This window comes from Chanos chanos, chromosome 3, assembly GCF_902362185.1.
Source record: "Chanos chanos chromosome 3, fChaCha1.1, whole genome shotgun sequence".
Taxonomy (NCBI): domain Eukaryota; kingdom Metazoa; phylum Chordata; class Actinopteri; order Gonorynchiformes; family Chanidae; genus Chanos; species Chanos chanos.
Window position 1 is genome coordinate 19,514,218 of NC_044497.1, and position 14,486 is coordinate 19,528,703.

A 14,486-nucleotide genomic window follows, 5' to 3' on the forward strand; every position below is an offset into this window, starting at 1 on the left:
TGAAAATTACAGTAAGCTTATCAGAGCTGACAAAATACACATTCTTACAATTCACAGAAGAAAAGGGGATGAAGAAAATATTATACATGGAGCTTTCAGATTCTGTAAGTGCTTTATTAGCCAATTTTACATTTAGAGTTTCAAGGTTTTTAAAACTGTCCTCCCTGTTGCAGTCCATTCTGTCACTGTATTGGTAAAAAAACAAAGGCCTCAGATTGTGTAGAGCCTGCTGATCACTGGGTTAAAGATTTTTTTTTTAAGTGATGTTGTAGTTATTTCACATTCATATAATCCTTTTGAAGGGGGCATTTTGCCTGGAACTCCAGTAGCACCAAACTACCACTTCCTGACGGTTTGTGAGTTTAGATGTTATTCAGATTCTCATTGCATATGTGCAGTTTTCAAAGCAAAAAGATTTTGTCATATGGAAAAAAAAAAGATACAAAACACTAAGGCAATAAAATCTGGCATGTCAAAAATGTAAATAAGAAGAGTAGCAGATTGGAAAAAAAGACAACAGAATGACACAGCGGGAGGTGAGGATCATCTGGAAATTGAAGACTAAACTGATACATTGCTGGTGTGCACACTGGTGCAACATATCCTGCTAATACAGGAAAGCAATGACTGAATCAAAGACTTAATGTTCCTTACAAGGGAGGCAATTTTGTACTTTTCCTCTCTCGCTGCCCTGCGACCTCAGATCCGTGGTTTGAGTCAGGAAAGGTATCTAGCATGTCGGCCGTATAAAAAAAGCTTTCTGTCACAAACAAAATTAATCTACTCGGCATTGACCTGGAGCAGAGGGGAATTAGAAAAAAAAAGCCTGCTTGTCTGTGCTTCTGGGACACCGTTTAAGCCAAAAGGTCATGTGTGTTAGCAGCACAAGCTTTTTTCCCCCTCTCTCTTTTTTTCTATCGCAAGGCTTTGTGTTTTGTCATTTCTTTCATGTCCCTACATCAGTTGGGAATTTGCTGAGTGGCTGTCTCTGACCTCAGCCCAGGGGAAGATCTTCTATTCCAACTGCAGAGCCAAGATGTCACACATCTCATAAGCACTAATGCAGCTTCACAAATATGACTTCTTTTTTTTTGCGTCGCTGTAAAAATCTGATGGCAAGACATTGAGCGATTTGCTTTCCTTTTCTCAGACCTTTCTATTTACCTTCATTTACCCACATTTCATTCAGCCGCAGTAAAAACATCTTCATAAACCCACTGAAAAAGTGAACCGTTTAATTGATGGACTGACCGATACCAATTTCCATTTTTTTCTTTTAAGGAGGATAACACTTTGTTTGACATGGGCCTTTTTTTTTTTTTTTTTAGTAGAGAAGACTGTATGCCTGAGGTAAACACTTGTGCGTCTCAAAACATGTAAATTTATATGCCATTAATTTTTTTGCATAGGGGAAGAAGCGGCACAGGGTTTGAAGGTATGGCTCACTTTGGCAACAGATTCCCTATAAAATACTGGACTGCATTTGCCTGAAAAGAAATCAGTTTCTCGTGGCATTAAATGTGACGCCTGCTCAGACAGTGGTACTGCAGGCTACAGTAGGCGTTTGACACCTTTATAGGGTGGGCCGTGGAAGTGCAGTGCATCCGTGAATAAAAACGACGGGGCCGGTACGATGGCTTTTATTGAGGTGGGCTAACTTCATTTCTTCCTCCAGCTGGTCATGTTTGAGTGCCTCCGCTAACTGCCTGTAAATCTTCCTAATAAGCTCATCCACCCAGTCCACCACTGCCATTTGACTGGCCTACAACCAAACTATGGGGTTTGATGCATATCCAAGCACACAAAATGAAAAACTGTACTGCAACTGTTTGCTCTTTAACAGTGGCTGTTCATCTTGTAGTCAATGACAACTACTGACGAACTGTTGAGAGAGGCGTTGCCCGACAACCATAAGTCAATATTAAGAGGTGACTGTGAAACTTTTGTTACTGAACAACATTTAGGTAAGAATGTCTTAGGTCTTTACCTCCTGATCCCCCTCTCCTTCTGAACACAGGGGCTGTCATTCAGACAAATGTGCATCCTCTTGTCGTAATTAATTTCACTCTGTTTCTGCGTGAGTGTACGGCATAGGATTTAATTAAGGTTCCAGCATGCCAGGTTGTGCTCTGCCAAGAGAGCCCCAAAGTTAAATGGGCCTGTCTACCACCATTCTCCGCTAAATGCCAGCAAATGATGGAGAATAAGGGACGAGGGGTGGGGGGGGGGGGGGGGGGGGGGGGGGGGGGGGGGTGGGGGCTGGTGGGGAATCCCGCCTGTACTCATCCTTCATCTCCAGCTGTTACTTCTCCCTGACTCCAACCGCAACCTCAACGTTGGCTTTTTCCCTGTCTTTGTTAATGCTTTTGCTTGTGAGCTGCTGAGTTGCAATGACATTTTGGTGGTTTTCAGTGTTGGGCATCCAAGGGGAGGTGAAGTTATGTCTCATTTGTTTAACGAGGTAATACATATTACCTGAACAACAAAAAAATCAAAAAGTAAACTTCTCTGCAAGAAGTAAAGAACGAAAGCAACTGAGCTGTACAAACTCTAAATTGAGATTAATTTGACAAATTTAAATAAGAATCTAACACTGGAGTCCATGATGTGTTTAAAAAGATAATCTTATACCATTTCCACACTGAAAATGGCATTTTTCATTTTTAAAAAGGATCCATTAATGAATATTTATATAAAAAAGGAAACAATACACCTACTGCGCCATTCTGTCATGTTAAAATTCATTTAATTAAAACAGGATATTTGAGGACTTCACTGATGAATAACACCAATCTACAAGTCAGCATCCCTAGAAGGTGCCCCTGTCTTTGTCTCCTCTCAAACTTACCTTTTCAGCTTTAACAGGATCAAAAAACCTTCATTTCATTCGTTTTTCCTGTCTCTCTCTCTCTCTCTCTCTCTCTCTCTCTTTCCATCTCTCTCTTTTTTTCCAAATGGCAGTGGAGCTCATTAGAGAGACAGGCTAGTGAGTGAGGCATTCCACTGCCAGCAAACTGGCAACACACCCATTACTGCTATTAATTGGATTACACCTGCTCTGCGTGATCGTGGTCACTGAGACGCTGGGTCGTAGAGATTATTAGTCATAAAACGGGAATTTGATATTCAGATGCAACCACTGAACTGAATCAGGTTGAACATTTAGCAGTGATACATGTTTTATGAAAGAGCACTGGTTTTCTAAGAAAGTAATCTGAACCCAGCATAATCACATCCCTGCTGTACACCACTGAGACAATTTGGGTATTGAATCTTTTTAAACGGAGAAAGACCAATGTATGTGCAGCCTCCACAGGATCAAACATTAAACACATACAATCACCATCAAACTAGTTTTGTAATCTCTTGACAGGAATGTCCAATGATAGTACCTAAAAAAAAAGACTTTTTAAAAAAACAGCAGTTTGTGAGAGTATGAATGCCAATGCACATATTTGATACAAAGGAGTGTCTTTACTCAAAAAACTACCTCTTACTGTGGAAAAATACAGCGTCAAATGGGATTTTTTTTAAATTTTGGAATCGATTGTCTGAATGGTGTCCTCAGACATCACGGTTTTTGTATCCAAATTTAGCACGATCTATAAAGGCTGTAAATTGCTCCCATATCGTGGGCTTAATCTACAGTCCCAGAAAGACATTCAGCACAATCTTATTCAAATCCTTGCCAGAGGGAACCACATTCCTGCACCGTACAGGACCGCCAGCAAACTGGCAAAGCACGCAGCCAACACCAGCTCCTCTTTCAATGGCATTTTAAGACCCAAAGAAAAAAAAACATTTTTGGATGATTTTCTTTACAAATTGAATGCATAAACATTACTTATTATACTCTGTGATTCACAACAGCCAAAATATGTGAGAAAATAAAAAAAAACCCACACACATCTAAGGGATTCAAGAACCTGAAATTGCCTGTTAAATACAAACAAGACTAAATCTGATTCTGTCATTAAGCACTGTGTTTGGAATCATTGTCAACCAGTCAGTCAACTAACACATACTTCGCCTTGATGAACAGAGCTGTGTTAGATCAAACATTTAGGCTTTACCAATGGATTACACATAAAGCAGAATTCACTAGCCTGTCCTCTCTTTCTTTGTAGCCAATTCTACACCGTGTTCTAGTCTTAGACAGCATGGTTTGGTCCAATAGACTTGTTTTGTGTGAAGCAAAAGATGAAGTATCCACATGCTGTCAACAGGGCCATGCACAAAGAAAGAACTGATATAAAATATGACATGGGAATTCAATTAAGTTATATGTAATTAAGAAAAAAAAACAACAACATAAGTACTGAAATGAAGAGGAATAAAAAAAGATGAGCATGGGAGCTGGTGGGATAAGTCTTGAGGAAAGGGTTAAGCTAAGAGGGAGGTCTGCGTTGAATTAGGAGAGGGGCGTTTCCAGGTTAGTTGTCATTCCAATGGATCAACGCTGAGCAGCCAAAGAACACAGGTTTCCCTTTGGCAGTGAATACTGATGACTCAAAGCAAGGGGAAAACTGAATTACGCGCTTACATGTATATTAATGTCTACAAGCAAATTACTCAATGTTTGTGGGAATTCATCATATCAAGTTGTACTTCTATCAAGGGTATTTGTGACCATTATTATCGTTCCCTTCAAACTGCAGCAGACACTGAATACAGTCAAAAATCTCAGTAGAACATGACAAGAAATGTTAGACTTTTATGTTTAACTTAATCAAATAGTGAATAATAAATTGCCAAATATGTGTGTTGCACAAATAAAATTCACTACAGTCCCTTTATATATCTAAGAGAAGTGACAGTAGAAATACTTCTGATGATTTCAATATCACATGTCCCCTGAACGACCTTGGGCACATCCAATTAGCTAACACTGCTAACAGCAAATAAACTTAAGCTTCAGTTTGAAAGGATGAGAATGGAAGTCACTTGTATCACTGGTGTTTCATGCATGGAAATACAGAAGAGAGGCGTGGCAGAGAAAAAGCATGGCGAACTAAAGCATTTTGACAAAGTGGTTACTTACAGGTAATAAGTGTAGGAGTGATAGGTTCTCCTGCCGAGTGAGGTGGTGAGAGGGGAAAAGCAGTGGTGGAGAGGAGGGGGAAGAATGTGATGGAAGGAAAGAAAAAGTAAAATTATTAATGTCCAAAAAATGAACAAAACCTGATATGGTGACAATAAAAGTGACGGTTTACTTGTGAATTCGTGAGGTCAAAGGTGACTGCTAGGAAGGTACACCATGCCAGACCTGACGCTCGCTAACAAAAAACATAGCAGGAAGTTTCAGAGCATTGGGGGAGGGGCAGTGAGTGGGGCTGGGGCTGAACTGAACTGGCTGCACTGAACTAAGGCTCCCTGCTGGAATTAAGTAGAGAATTATACGTAAAGAGCCTTTTTTTCTTTTCTAAAGAGGTCATTTTTTGTGACAAAAATGTTCACCATGTTAGGCAGCAGAGACAGAAGGAGCAGGGAAAAGAGAAAGAGAGAGAGAGAGCGAGAGAGAGAGAGAGAGAGAGAGAGAGAGAGAGAGAGAGAGAGAGCGATGTGGAGCTGTTAGCACAGGCTGAATCGTAATTTTTTTTTTTACAGGTTTGAGGCGGCTGGGGGAAAAAAAGATTCAGATGTAGTTTCAGCGCTTTTTGTTTGAAATTTTTGTCTCACATTTGCAAAAGGGCTTGTATCTATCATGTCTGACAAGCAATTAAAAAAAAATAAAAAAAATCGATCTGCGTACATTTTAGGACAAATTATCATTTTGCTTCAATCTTATAATGTATGTACCCATACAAATGCATCTGGCAATGGATCCCACCAAATCACATTTGGATTTACAAGGTTTACCAATGTCATTATGCTAAAAACTACATTGCCAATATATGCTATTGATTTTGCCTAATTGCCAGTCCTGCAGGGTCAGCAAAACAAAGCCATCCCTCCTCAAATGTTTAGCTAATTTGAAGCTCACCAGCGTAATCAATAGAGACAAATACCCTTACCCGTATGAGGTAAAGCTTGCATTTAAAAACATATTTGTTCTGACTCTCATCCTCCCTCTACTCATTTACATCTACAGTTTGACAGACACTGTTTGAGAGGCACTATTTGATAACAGTTAAACGCCCTCAGTTAGCCACACTGCCTTAAACTTACATTTGGCTATAATGAGTCTTTGTTGTGTACAGTAGGAGCTGGCTATTTGCACAGCATTGCTTCCCTAAGCCGCAGGACTGAATACAGAGGACTCCATTCTCCATCTGAGAAAGAGTTCTAATGTCAACTTGCCTGCAGCAACACGCCCCAGGACTTGCTTTGAAAGGAAAAAAAAAAAAGAAAAAGCTTTCATCAATTTTTCCCTCTTATCTTGCCATTTTTTTCCTCTCTCTCTCTCTACGAGATAGGCCTCAGAAAATCCTCAGCCATTTCCCATTGCTGAGGTCATTAAAACACTGCCATTTGACTTGAGTGTTTTCACAGAGAAAAATTAATATTTTATCAGGCTCCATATTACGGTGCCACAAACAGTCTAATGTTACTTATCAAAGTAATCAATTCAATTATTCAACGTTCAGTTGATGAAAGGGGAGATTTCTTTTTGAACGTGTAAACAACAGTCTGTTTGGATTTACTTGTTTAGACTGTCACATAAGCACGTGAAACTCATGCCATGAAATCTGGTGGTTTGTTGAATTTTTCAGAAGGTCTTGGACAATTTCAAAACCTGACTCCTAAACCAGGACAGGTTCTACTCTGATTCTTAAGACTCTTGAAGTTTTAGTCTGGTAGTCTGGGTGGAAAGTATGGTGCATTACAGAAAGATCAGATAGAAATTCTAGAAACATTCATCTTAAGTATGAAGCGGTCTTACCTTTTCTTCACGACCAACACCACACCAAGGAAGATGATGACGAAGAGTAAGATAGCAGCAATGACACCGGCAATCTTCACCGTGTGGTCTGTTTGCTTCTCTGGTTCCACCGTGTCCGGCTTCCGTGTTGCTGCACCTGGACCCAGAAGCACATAGGGTTAACCAGACATACATACCGAAGAAATCAAAACCACAAAGTCACTGCACCACCAGGAGACATTTGCCAATACATACTGATTGACAGAACTGGCAGTCCAATACTGCTTTCTATATCTCTATCAAAGGTAAAACAAACTACTCACAAGGTGAATGGTCGCATGCAACTGTTTAGACGTGTTAGAAAACATAACCACTCAGGGCAATAGAAACATTACACTCATTTACATGCTGGAAGGGGCATTGTACACATATAAAGACTATCTTTATACTTACATAATCAAGTTTTAAAACTTGAATTTAGGTCATATCCAAACCCGCAAAACTACCACATCACCTGGGCTCCACTAATAACTTATTTAGCCTGCCGAGCTAATGCTAGACAACAGTTATGTCCCACAGCTAAGAGAGTTTTTTCATTGTCAGGATATGATGGTTTTGACTGCTCTCCTGTGTGCTCCATGGCTTACTGAACAAGCTCAACTTTTTACATTGGCAGCCATCGCCTCTAAACTCAACTTATAAATACTGTCCATCATGAACGTGAGAGCATACATACTACTGACTTCACAGGTGCTCTGATGGACACCAGTCGGCTTACTCTGAAGTTGGGAGATTGCAGTTATCTCAAAGAATATCTTCCCGGCTGACAAAAAAAAACAGGCTAAACGCATGGCCAATGTATTTCTATAAATGACATGACATTTGTTGTTGTTGTTGTTGTTGTTGTTCTGTGTGTTTGTTTATGAGAGCCACAGCATGTGTTAATGAGACTTGAGGTTGAGAGTGCTTCTGAAACCGTCAAAGAATAATCGAACATGGTGGGTTGGCCTGTAAAGCAGGTTCGTGTGCATTTTATCCCAGTTTATATTGCTTGCGTCCACCAAACTGCAACTAAAACTGAGAGGTATCAGGCTTCTCATCCATCAAACTTCAGTGGAGGGTCCACTCTTTGTATTGCTCTTATACAGTTCAGCTGAGTACTGAGTGACCATGTTCACCTCTCACAGAAACCTTTTTTTATGAAGTAAAAAAGAAATCTTTCATTTGTTTATATAATCATTCCCCACCAACTTGAAATGAAGCAGTCATTTCTGCTTTGTGTCATCTTCTCCACCTGAGAGCAGAAGATAACCTCATTAGCTATGCTTTACTACACCAATTGTTTTTTTCTCTCCAGCACAAAGAACACCCCTCCATTGCCTTTGGATATTTAAATCTGGGTCACATGCGGCAAGTAGCAACAGAAAAGAAGCTGAAGAAGAAGAGAGAAAAAGAGAAAAAAAATGTAAAAGAGAGAGGATAACTTCTTTTCCGAGCAATTTATTCCCCCATGTAAGCGATGACAGCTGATCACACCATAGGCTAAGGCGTTCAGTATATCTGCTCAGGAGAGATAACCACCACCTTACAGCCACCAGTGTTACGGAGGGAGAGAGAGGGACAGAGACAGAGAGAGCGAGAGAGAGAGAGGGAGGGAGGCAGAGAGAGACCAAAAAAGAGGGGGAGAGAGAGAAAGGGAGAGAAGGGAGAGAAGAGGAGAGGAGAAAAAAGTTAAAGGGAGACAGGGAGAGAGCGAGAAAGGAATAAAGGAGAAAAGAATAAGAGAGAGAGAGAGAGAGAGAGACAGAGGGAGAGAATGCGTTGGGCTGTTTACTGTATAATGTGATGGCACGTCAACTCCAGGCCAGATGAAATATCCATTTCCAGCGCACTAAATGAGAAGAGGGTGAAAAATAGTGGGGACACGAGGTTCAATTCGCCCCAGCACGCTGAATCTATTCCTCCTGCCAGCCACACTTTTTCAATCAAAGCGTGAAAACATCCATCACTCTGGCCAGAGCGGCATCGTTACTCTGGTGACGGATGGTGTCGGAGATCAGGGTCTAATTTTGGGGAAGAATTTCTGTTTTACTCCAGAGGCGAATGTGTGAGGAGAAGGGCACCTATGAAATAAGAGGTCCACAAAGTGGTTCTGAATGACTGTTAAGAGTGTGTGTGTGTGTGTGTGTATTGGGAGGGAGTTGCGTGTATTTTTTAAAAGGTAGCTTAGGTGTACTATACATTTCCTTGATGAGACATATTACGCTATATGATCTGTCACACACACACACACATTATTACACCGGTATAATGACTTTTCACTGCAGCGTGAGGACTCTTGTCATGTTACTGATTTACTTCTAGGTGAATTCATTTAAGAAACATGGTGGCAATGTCATTTCTGTTAGCTTTCAAGACATCTAGCCTAAAGTGACTTAGTCATGGAGAAACACACAGAGTTTGGACCTGTTCAGTGCAATGAATCTGTCAAACACAAAGTTTGCACCTGTTTATTGCAACAAATCTATAAAAGACGTCACAAAGCAGCATCAGAGCAAAGATGTCTGAGATCAGGTGAAAACACCCTCTGCTGCTGACAGAATTTTATATCCATTCTTCTCGTCCCATGTCCTTTGCAGTATCATCTTCCTTTTGCTGTGAGCCAAAACACATAGATGGTCGAGGATGTGTGTGTGTGTGTGTGAGGGGGGTGTTTCTGCGCCTTTTTGAATTTATGCGTGTGGCTGTGAGGTTCTTTTGCACAGCGAGCGGCTGGCTGTTGTGAGGTGGCTGAATATGCAACACGGTAGGTGCTCGGGAGTTTAGCATGACCTCGGTGGCGCCGCGTGGGAGTGTTGAACCGGTGGGTAGTCTGGGCCATTACCAGTTTATGCCCAGCCACCAACACACAAAACAACCCTCCCTCAGCTTCTTAAGGTGAGAAACTCGCTTAAGCAAACAAGCCTGTCTCATTAGCCGCAGGGCTCTATGTAACTCACTATCACCTCTGAGTTTTTCTTTTGGTTTTCTTGTTCTTTTTCTATTTGGTTTGTTGGATTTATCGCAGGTGTTTGCCGGAGTGAATTTCTTTTTTTTTGTTGAAGAATGGCGGTTTACGGTATAGAATGAAAAAAACAACAACAAACAAAAACCTGAAGTGTCTTTCACGTTGGGAATACTTCCAGAATGTTTTTTTTTGTTTGTTTTTTTTTGTACTGCACAGAGATATTAGTCATCAAAACAAAACAAAACAAAACAAAAAAAAGAAAGAAAGAACGAAAAAAAGAAAAGGTGCTGTTCTCTGCCATGAAACTACATTCACACAAATTTTCTTTTCAGTTTTCTTTTCTATCCTCACCAATTCTGCTCAGCCCTTTACTCCTTCCACCAATGTTGTTCTTTCCACAGTTCCAGCTTTTCAAATGCAATATTCCTAATAGCCATAAAGTAGAGATCGGAGCAAAAAAAAAAAAAAAAAAACCCCAAAGCTAAATATTTTACAAGATGAATTTTTTTTGCATTTCACAGTGTCTGACTGGAGAGAATTGCTTTGATTTCTTACACAGACATAACGTGGAAAGTTTTCACCTTTTCTGTTGATGGGGTTGGGTTGATACGCTGGTAAATATTTAAATGTAATTCTCAAACAGCGGGTTGAACAGGATGGCTTTGTCATGCATGCTGAGTGTCAAGGTTTTTCCGTTTCATGCTACTTTGCATAGAGCCATATTGATTTCCCCTCTCTGCTCTCCTTACATCAGCTTAGAATAAAAATGAGATCATTTCACTTTTTTTCCCTTTCTATGGTAAAATAAAATTTTGCACGCTGTACCCCTAGAAGCACCATGACTAATCCAATTCAAACTGACCTTCCACAGTAGAGGGATATGAAGTAAAATGCATGTTTACAATCAGAGGCAATAAAGCAGAACGATTCATTTCACTCTTTGCCACAGAAGAAGTGAAGATTTATATGGAGGTTTCAAGATAAACACAAGCAGGCAAACATGCATGCACAATGCACAACACATATACAACAACAACTCTTCACAATGCAACACACAACACATACACAAACACAACTCAACACAGCTCACAACACAACACAACACAACACAACACAACACAACACAACACAACACAACACAGCAAAGCACAGCACAGCACAACACAACACAATACAGACGTATAGCTTTGCACATAAAAATATTCTCTTTAATGTAAGAGAGTCAAACACACACACACACACACACAAACACACACACAGTGAGACGTTACTGGACAGTGACAGAAGAAACACAGCTGAGCTAAAGAGGGATCTGACCTGTTAGTTGGTTGTCACCAGCCGCAGGTGCGATGCGAATGTAGGGTGTTGTAAGCTGAGTCACGATTATGGCGGCTAAGTCAAAAGAGAAGATCCAGGCCAACATGCAAAAGGGGAGAGAGAGAGAGAGAGAGAGAGAGAGAGAGAGAGAGAGAGAGAAGCAAGACTGAAGCTAGAGTCTTAGTCACTGTGCAGCTGGTTCAGAGGAACAGACAGTGAGGCCTAGTCCAGCTATTGTGAATTAGAATGACAAGCCTGAGTGAGAGACTAACTTTAGTCCATACAATCAGTACCAACAAGCTTTTTCAACATTAGTATGACAGGCAGCATGTATTTGTATATATGTCTGTGTGTGTGAGTGTGTGAGTATGTGTGTGTGTGTAAGTGTGTCGGGCTTTATGTTTGGGAAGTAGAGGGAAACCTAAAAACACATTCCAGGCAACTCTTTGCAGATGCATAGACTATAATTTGTAAATTTTATGATAATTCTGAAGCTTTGATGTTGGCTGTTTAACAGTCACGCCTCCCCAGGGCTCTGAGTGGCTGTCACAATCATGATTGGCACCTACCTCGAGAATTTCTAAAACCAATCAGCAATTATGCTGCAAAGAAGCCGACAACACTTTGGGTCCAATAAAAAAAAAATTGCGCTAGTCAAATGATACAACATTAGTCAGAAAGTATGAGAATATTCTTTCATAATCTACACTGAGGGACAAAAAATTGGGCGATTTAGATGAATTCACCATGTGCAAAGAAAAAATAAACCCTGAAAAAAAAGACTGCTTTCAACAAAAAAAAAAGAAAAAAGAAAGTAGAAACTCTCATTTGCATAGCTTGGCCTTGGCACTGGTTGAGAGATGGCGTGTAGAAAGGAAAATAGATTATCTACCATCTGTACTCAATTAAATTCCAAACGGTGAGTGAGGCTATAGCCGACATGGGGGCCCGCGGCTCACAAAAAGCCTCCTGTGTCGGATAATGTTCTGGGGAGGGTCAGGAACATTGGTGGCTGTACCAGACCCAGAATATCAGGAGTCCAGGCTGCTATCGATGGAGCCGTGTTCCATCTGTCACAGAAGGCAATGTTTCCCGACGGGCTGCGGAAAAGTGCACTCTGCAGTTCCGCTGCTGGTGGGGGCTCAGGCAAAGGCCTCTGGCAGATGGAACTCTGTCTAGCTCTCAGCTCCCCTTCCCCAATTCAGACAATCAGACTGTACACTGTATCCTTAGACACAACTGACATTTTAACTAAAACAAAATAACCATCTGTAATAAAGAGTTATGAACAAATGCTCTTTTTACTCACACTACTGTTGTTGATTAGTTTTTAATAACGATGAAATGTATTGATGATTGGGTTTTGAGTTTGATTCTCAAGCCTGGAGACAGATTAAAACAAGGCTGTGACAGATTTTATTGCATGTTGGACTTTTTGGTCGTTCGCTGAATTTCGTACATCTGACCAGTTAAGCCAGTATAGAACTGGATACTGCATCCTGCTATAACTGCATAGGACACAAACAGAATTAATCTCACTTTAGTGTGTGTGTGTGTGTGCGCGTGCATGTGTGCGTGTGTGCGTGCGTGCATGTGTGCATGCGTGTGTGTGTGTGTGTGTGTATGAGTGTGTGTATGAGTGTGTGTTTGTATGTAGATCATCAGGCAGGGGATTAGTAAATGAAAGTCAGGCATTTTCCACTGACTCAGTGCATGAGGTCAGTATGGGCTTCCATGTTCATGACTCCTGTCTCTCTGCTGGCAGCGGCCGTTAAAGTCAGTTAGAGTCAATGGATTAATTCACTCTCATATACAGCAACATCTGCCGGGGAGCGTAACGTAAGACAAAAGGGAGAGCTGAGAACACACACACACACACACACACGCACACACACACACACGCGCGCACAGCTATTCTAATTTTCTGAACAGGGACAGCATAACAAGCTGTGATGTTGCCCAGGTTTTTCCATCACCACGCTACATTACTTTAGTCTTACCTTTGGTGGCCACTCGAACACAATCGATTTTGGTCTCCTGTGTGGTTGAGAAAGGAAAAGAGAGAGAGAGCAAGCGAGAGAGAGAGAGAGACAGAGAGAGAGGGAGAAAGAGAAGAAAAAATGTTATTTTTTTGTCACAAGGAATGAAAACATATTAACTATCACAGCTGTCAAGGAGCCTCTGTCTTTCTGTCTAGCTCTTTTGCACTCTGATAGTTTGACTGACTGTACAGTGGTGGAGAACAGAGAACCATAGGGAAAGAGAGAGAGAGAGAGAGAGAGAGAGAGAGAGAGAGAGAGAGAGAAAGAGAGCATGCTTTGGACCAGGTCCTTCTATAGTCTTTTACCTGCCAGCTGTCATAGCCTCAGCCAGCCCCAAAATGTGTGGTCTCACTTCAGAGTTTCCTCTCAACACAATCAGCATTAAAATCATCACTCAGGCCACACTTACAGAACTCCAGACACCACTGCAGCTCTTTTTCCACCTGACACTTAGCTCTACGGTGCATTAAAGTATTGTGCCATACAACGATGGCACATTAGTGCTTAGAGGCAGGATGAACTGCAACTGTGGCAATTAGAGGCATAATGGCAGTCACCAGGAACAGCTATGTCCCCAGGCAATGTAAGTAAAATGCTAAGAAATGAAACACAGGGGTGACACAGTCAAAAAGAGATGCAGGAGACAATTCTGAGGTAAATGTGGGGTGAAATGACATGCTCAGAGTTCTCTTGGATGGAAGGATCTTTCTTTAGCCCACGACACATGTAAAAGAAGGACCAGAACAAAAAGGACGTTTGGGGAGGAAGACGAGAGGAATAGCGGCGAATAAACACTGTGTTTCGTGTCTTACAGAATGTGGAACAAACAAAACGGAGCTGGGATATGAATATTTATCAGCTCTGTGAGCGACTGCAGCTTTGACTTAATCCCTGTGGCTTTATTACAGCAAAATGCACTTGCATTGCTTGGTGCATTATTAAATAGACGACAAATTAAACCGGTAGGCCCCTAAATTATTGACTGGAGAATGATGGTGTGACTCAGGTAATGCAGGAGTTGCACGCAGAGTGCCAAAACACATCACAAACATCAACATGTGTGGCTTCTTTAGGGTGTGAATCGTTAGCGTTTCTTGGTCATCCCCACTTTAATTTGTAGGACTATAAATAGTGCCCTCCCATTCCAAATGTCTGAAACAATTTTGCTAAAGCAGTCTCTCAAGTGATTATTTTCTAAAGTATTGTTGGTGTAACAAAAACATAGACATGCACACACACACACACACATGCAGAGAGA

General features: G+C 41.1%; 1 protein-coding gene across 1 annotated transcript in view; it reads right to left on the reverse strand.

Moving 5' to 3' along the window:
* Positions 1-14,486, reverse strand: part of LOC115806363 (receptor-type tyrosine-protein phosphatase mu-like) — a 141,980-nt gene that overhangs the window by 44,374 nt on the left and 83,120 nt on the right. The window contains exons 12-14 of the mRNA XM_030767037.1: positions 13,187-13,223; positions 6,884-7,019; positions 5,042-5,071 (exon numbers count right to left, since the gene is read on the reverse strand). Coding sequence (XP_030622897.1) covers positions 5,042-5,071; positions 6,884-7,019; positions 13,187-13,223 — 203 coding nt within the window. The remainder of the gene's footprint in view (positions 1-5,041; positions 5,072-6,883; positions 7,020-13,186; positions 13,224-14,486) is intronic.